At 37.7% G+C, this 7190-nt stretch overlaps 1 protein-coding gene across 1 annotated transcript; it reads right to left on the bottom strand.

Moving 5' to 3' along the window:
* Nucleotides 1–215: 215 nt before the first annotated feature.
* On the bottom strand, nt 216–5367 carry LOC127648705 (C-C motif chemokine 20-like). The gene is made up of 4 exons (XM_052133426.1): nt 5244–5367; nt 4163–4280; nt 762–839; nt 216–555 (listed from the first exon to the last, which is right to left on the bottom strand). The coding sequence occupies exons 1-4, from the start codon at nt 5311–5313 to the stop codon at nt 450–452; spliced, it is 372 nt and encodes a 123-aa protein (XP_051989386.1). The 5' UTR covers nt 5314–5367; the 3' UTR covers nt 216–449.
* Between the last annotated feature and the right edge of the window lie 1823 nt (nt 5368–7190).

Below are 7190 nucleotides of genomic sequence, written 5' to 3'. Positions count from 1 at the left end.
AGACTGAGGATGACAAAGACCCTGCCATTATGAACATAATCTCTGGTTTAGCAAAAGCAGACCCCTTTTCACAGATGTGCTATGGTTTATTCTAAATTACAGAGTGATGAATGCTGTCTTGATTAATGAAATGTAACGATTGTCAGTTTTATTCATTAACTATCCTATCTGAAAAGGGGTTTGTCTTTTAAAGTGATATAGAAATGGCCTTTGAATGAATTTAATGTTTTATTTGTTTATTTCAGGATTGATCTAGGACAAAGCTCTTTATTTCAGACTGAATTATCATTATACATGATACTTAAAAAGTAGAAAATAAAGTTATTTAGAAGACAGAAGTTTTTTTTTTGGGGTGAATATATGTAGGCAGAATTGCATAATGTGGATGACCGTCAATAATGAATGGAATGAAATTTATTATTTTAAATCATCTTCATGGTCTGCTGTTGCTAGTGCTGCTGCATGGTAGTGGTGGTGCTGGTGTGAATCAATGTTTTCATTTGAACATTGAGGTGGCGTTGAGATCCAGACATTGACAATTTGTTTATTTTGGCCCTGCAAAGACAATAGAAATCCGTTAATTTTAGAATAGAAGACAAGAAATGTTGTTTTGACCCCCATAAAAGATTAAATAAACAAATGCGGATTTGTGTTTGCTACGTTCTTCAAATTCTTTCAAAGATAACAAATGTTACATTAAATGTCGCCATGGTGATTTGAGGTGACTTTTTGGAAATGTCACACTTTAATTTTGTCCTTACTTCAGATGTGCAAGTGCTGATCTCACCCACCCATCCTCAACGCTAGCACACACCTTCTTGTTACGCTTGGTGAAAAAACTAGGAAGAGAAAGACCATGACATACATTTCAGAGACAAAGCAATGCTAACAAAAAAAAGTTGTATTTTCTTCTAAATGCAGCTTATTGTGATATATGTTATCAAGGACGGATTAAGAACTGAGAGGCCCATGGACTGGTACACCATGGAGACCCCCCATGATGTGTCATGTGACTATGTTCACTTTTATGCGCAACAGGATGCTTGCCAGTTTTGGTTGGATTTTTCAAATTGACGGAAGAAATGTTTTGAGTGGTGTCTTACACGTCCAGTAATATGTACTTTTTAATTATGGACCGATCCAAAATCATGCATTATTAATAGGGATGTGCATGGTATTCAAATACTAAAATCACTATTCGGTTATTCTGCACATGTTTAGAGATCTTCAACACGATCAGAGTCCGACAGTACCCAACAAACCTACAGGTTTTGGGCCAGGTTCGGGTCCGTTTTTCCAAGTAGGCTATAGGGCGAGTTACGGGCTGTTCACGCGCGTGATTACAGTGGTGCCGTGACCCGGAGTGGTTTAGTGTAGGGGGTTGAGTGTAACGGTAGCTGGTTGGTACGTGCTGTGCAGTGTCTGTAAACCTCACTCCCCTGGCCTCATGAGGCGCACTAGTGACTGACGTTAGGGGCTGTAGCCTTAAGCATCTTTGTTAGCATGGCGCCTCCCATGCTAGAGACCCCTTACAAATCGACATTCTGATGAAGTTCAGTTTGCAAAGAGGACTTAATGTAACTGTTACACATGATTCCAGTTTGTTTTTACACTTGCAAAGTTTCAGCGCTTGATAAACGGTGAGCTAATGTTTTTTACCCCCCTTTGCTCTGGTGTGCAGACAATACTTAAACAATTGAAATGCTAAATCATTTAAAAATCAAAGCATCCCGAAGAGATTTATAATCCATAGCGTTCGCTGCCTCATGGAGTGAACCTGCCCGGGCAGAATTACGCATTTCTTTTGATTAAGTATAGGCCTACTATGTTGCAGGCAGTGAGACAGTGACAGAGATTATTTTTGTTCGACTTTAGCCCTATTCGGATGGCAATATTTTCTCAGGGAGATGTCTGTAAATACATTGTCGTGGCTCCTCAGTGATTAATGCATGAGTTCAGATGACAATTAAATCACGGGGGACGAGCGAGACTTTTTGTCGATCACATGATTGCAGTTGCGCTTGCTGTATTGAAAATTCATCAATCCACAAACTGTGTCCTCTGTATTTGCATTTAAATTTGTTTGAATTACGCTCAAGTGAAAATATAAATTTTAAATTATGGGGGAACCGCACTGCAAAGCGATGCGGACATTTACAGTATACATTTTCACATAAGAAGCAAGCCACAATTCTTGCGAAGAGCAGTTAAACTAATCAAGAATCTGTAACGACAAGAGTGTTTATCAATGCAGGCAAATAAATCTAGGTGTCAATGGGGGTACGAATGTTTCGTCACCCGCATCACTTCAGTTGCGCTGCTTGCTCTCTCCTAAGCGCACATTTCAAGGACAGTAAAGATAGTTCAAATGAAATTTGAGGAGCTATGGTAAATATATATATATATATATATATTTTGCTCTATCTATCAGAATGACGGACATCAGTTTTTCTTTCCCCTCTGTGGTGGAGTGGCGACGTAATTTTATTATTGTGAATTATTTAAAACTTATCTGTTACACAATGCTGCAACTTAAACAACTGTCCATTATCGTCAGAGCTGTTACCACGCGCACCGCAAACGTACGGCAGTGGTCAAAAGGGTTTTCCAAAACGGATTTTGGATTATAAACTCAGATATGTGGATTCGGCCGGTAATTAAATGACAAAATTGTTTAGCATATCCAGATTGTATCCAGATTAGTTTTTGCAACAAAAAAAAAAAACATCCATTTTTTTTTCAGATGGCAGATTTCAAACGATCTTTTACGTCACTCTTAATGCGACACACAACGATGACGTCAAAAATGGTGACTGCATCACGGAACATCACAATATTTACCAGTCTCCTCTTCGCTGAGTTTTTCTTGTGCGATGGAGGAGTTCTGCACCACGACTGGACAGGACTTATTTGGAGAGCGAGACGAAGCACCTCCAATTTCCCTCATCTATTTTGTAAGCATTGTCACGTGGGTTCGCCTACGTCGTTACCAAAGCAACCAATGCAAGAACTGAATCACTTGCAATTATAATAATATATATATATATATATATATATATATATATATATATATATATATATATATATATATATATATATATTAATAATATTATAAATAATATTAATAATATTATAAATAATATTATTATTATATAAATAATATAATTATAAAATAATATATAATAATAGTGCGGATAGTCTGCCTGAAAAGATTTGATTTGAGAAAAAATCTGATTTGCCTGCAGTCTGAACATAGCCTGACTACCCACACTGTAAATGCTGTAATTACCTCACGTCCCCATGTAAAATAACTGTCATCCGAATAGGGCTTTTAATGTGATTTTATCATTTAAGATCTATGTATTGTAATATTTAGGTTCATAGCTCAATGTGCACTTTATTCCCTGCTATCTGAGATTGTGTTTGGCACATCCATGGCAATAAATGTTCTTTATTTCTGAGTTAATAACACCACTGCTTGTGAACTCTCACGGTTAACCAAATATAGCAAAAGGTTACCGTGCACATATGTAGGGCACCTTTCTCTTTATCATTAAACATTAAATGAATGCAGGACTTAAACATTTTAATGTCCAATACTGTTGCACAAATTATGTCGCTAATATGAATTTAAACCATCAGCTTTGTACACAGACGGGGTACAAAGCGCTTTTTAAATCAGACACTGTTTTCTGTAGTACTTCAAATAAACGCGCTGCACCTGTGAGACAAAGATTCCCTGAGCATGCACTCGAGTGCCTGTGCTGGTGCTGCTGGTGCTACCGAACAAATAGTATTTCACATAACGCTGACATAATGTGTGGTTTTGTGGTTATGTGGTTTTATAATAGGTATCTCAAAATAAATAAATAATTGATTTAGAGCTCTGGGCCCTTTGGGATTAGAGGCCCCTGGGCAATGGCCCAATCAGCCCGGTGGTTAATCCGTCCCTGTGTGTTATAGTATGACATCCCAGGTCTCATTTCAAATACAACATTACAACATTGGTACAAATACAACATTATATGCTGGGGTTTTGTCTAGGTTGTGCACCCTCATATTTAAATGAATGGTTAAATATGCCTATGTTGGTGTATTCCACTTTGTGTGCGTAAGTGGGTGAACCCCAACTTATTACTGTGGTCATATAATGATGACTCACATGATGGCATCAATGCGGCACACCTCGCGGGAGCTCTGCTGGATGAAGCCTTTGATTACACCGAAGGGCAAAGCTTTTCGAGTGTATTTCACACAGCAGGCATAGTTCAGCGGCCCATCTGATATGAAACAACACACACTAAATATCTTTCTTACAGATCGAGCAGCCATAGACCTACATACAATGGCTCCATACAGTATTTAATCTTCTACATGGTACCAGGCATTTAAAACTGGCTTACACTGCCCTGTAAAGCAAAAATGCAGTAGATACAATGGGGCTAAAGGCACACCTTAAGATAAATTTGCTATTTGTCTGGTCACTATATATATATATATATATATATATATATATATATATATATATATATATATATAGATAGATAGATGGATGGATGGATGGATGGATGGATGGATAGATAGCTAGATAGATTTTTAACACAAATACTATCTTTTCACTTATTTGAGTTATTATCATTATTATTTTTTAAATTAATCCCCTTGAACAAAACTGAAAATGATAAATGTATTTTGGCTCAAAATAAATGTGATAATTTCAATTATATTCATTAGCTATGGTAATTTAAGATTTAAAAAATGATACAAATTTAGTTTAAATTACCTCAAAATCACACTTTAGACACTCAAGACTACATTTGACTACATTTTTACTAAATGATCTGCATAGTTAGGGAACAATGGGGCGAAAGGCCTAAAAGGATTTAATTTTATCCCAAAACTAAATAGCAACAAATACTACCACAGTACTTTCCTTAACACCTGTTTCTTACTATGCACTGCAAAATGTTCCTGATCCATGAGATCTATCAGGTCTCTTAGACTATGTTCTGTCCTGTGACATGTTTGGTTGAACTATGTTAAGATTCAGAGAAATCAGAGCATGAAATGTGATAATCCACATTTGACCACATAAACAAAACAAAATGTATTTTCAGTGTTGGTGCAGTTACTGCGTTTTAGCTTTCTAGGTCAGTACAGTTCAAATGTGGCATAATAAAACACATCAATGACAAAAACAGGGAAAAAGCAGTAAAACTGTATTTAATTCATGATAAACTTACATGCCGCTGGGGTTTGAGGAATCAAGCTAAGGACAATGCTGCTGAAGAGAGCGACGGTGACCAGAGACATAATTGGACACGATTCTGTCAGAAAAAAATGTTTGTTAGGTCAGTGCAGTGCCTTATATACAAGTTAGAGATAAGATCGGTTGCAAGCTTATCATAGAAATACCAAATCAGAAGCGGGGTCAAAAATGGGGACAGGAAAGCCAATACGTACAGAAATTGCAATGCTTACAAAGCAAGTCCCAACCACAGACATGGTGCAGAGTGATCTAAGACTCCTCTTTGTCTTTGTATCGTGAGCATTTACACACATCCCATGTGAAAAGGTTTTTGCATACATTTTGTTTTTGTTTTTGTTTGTTTGTTTTGTTTAGTTTTTTCCCCATACAGTAATTTTAGAAGAGTTTCTGATGTCATTATACAGTTGCTTACCACCTCTCATGGATTCTATAAGTTGGGAATATTTGGAATTGGGAACACTAATAAAAATCAATAGTTTCTTTATGATGCTTGTAGCCTCTATTTTACTCTATTTTATTCTATTCTATTCTATTCATTTATGTTCCCCTGTTGGCTACATTGAAAAACTGATGCATGCAATCTCTAGTATTTATTTTTTATAATTTGTTTAGCTGTTTGAGATATTCACTGTATCAGATGCAATTACATGATTACAGGTATTACTTAACCAATTTGTAATTGATGACATAAATGTACACCTTATCTTAAGCTACCAAATGTGTTCAAAGGGAAATTTGTTTATTTTGCAATGTGAGGATTAGCTAAACCCTGTCTTTACCATGACCCATTTAGTGGTGAGAATGATAATTTCCCACTCTGAGCAAAAGAACAAATTAACATGCACAGCTTCCATGACCTAGAAAACCTCTCAATACAAGAATCTAACTGTAAAGGGAGCGTGTTAAAATGTAAATATTATACATTTTATTAATCTCACTAGAATGTGTGTCATTGTCTGTAACACAAATGTATCATGATCTAATCATGATTGAGCTTTTTTGTTACATAAATATGAAGAGGCATTTCTGCCTATGTCATCAAATGTACATTATTATACAGTTAGAAAACATTTCATGCAACATTTCATTCTGATAAATCATTTACACAGTATTTCCAAGAAATTGCTACCAGGCTTAATATCAGTGCCTTTCAAGATTTTGAAGTATAGTTTTATATTTTGCCATCTTTTCCATGCTTTAGCTGCAATCTCTAGCATGATATGCACGCATGATATGCACGCATGCACTGTCCTACTTGACAGACTGGATGGATGGATGGATAAATGGATGGATGGGTGGGTAGATGGCTGCGCGGGTGGGTAGATGTATGGATGGATGGATAACAGCATGGGTGAGTAGATGGATAGATGGATGGATGGATGGTTGCGTGGGTTGATGGATGGATGCGTGAGTGGTTGGTTGATGGATGGATGTGTGAGTGGTTGGTTGGGTGATTGATGGCTGTGTGGGTGGATGGATGGACTGATGGCTGCATGGGTGGATGGACAGCTGGATGGATGGATGGATGGCTGTGTGGGTGTATGGATGGACGGATGGATGGCTGCGTGGGTGTATGGTTGGATAGATGGATGGTTAGTTATGTGGGTGGGTGGATGATGGATGGCTGTGTGGGTGGATGAATGGATGGCTGCATGGGTGGATGGATGGATGGATGGCTGCGATGGATGGGTGGATGGATAGATGGATGGATGGCTGTGTGGGTGGGTGGAAGATGGATGGCTGTGTGGGTTGATGGACAGATGGATGGCTGGGTGGGTGGGAGGATGGATAGATGGATGGATGGATGGCTGTGTGGGTTTATGGACAGATGGATGGCTGGGTGGGTGTGTTGATGATGGATCGTTGCATGGGTGGATGGATGGAAAGATAGATGGATGGATGGAAAGCTACTTGGGTGGGT

Source organism: Xyrauchen texanus, chromosome 9, assembly GCF_025860055.1.
Source record: "Xyrauchen texanus isolate HMW12.3.18 chromosome 9, RBS_HiC_50CHRs, whole genome shotgun sequence".
Lineage (NCBI taxonomy): Eukaryota > Metazoa > Chordata > Actinopteri > Cypriniformes > Catostomidae > Xyrauchen > Xyrauchen texanus.
This window is presented reverse-complemented; position numbering and strand designations above follow the sequence as displayed.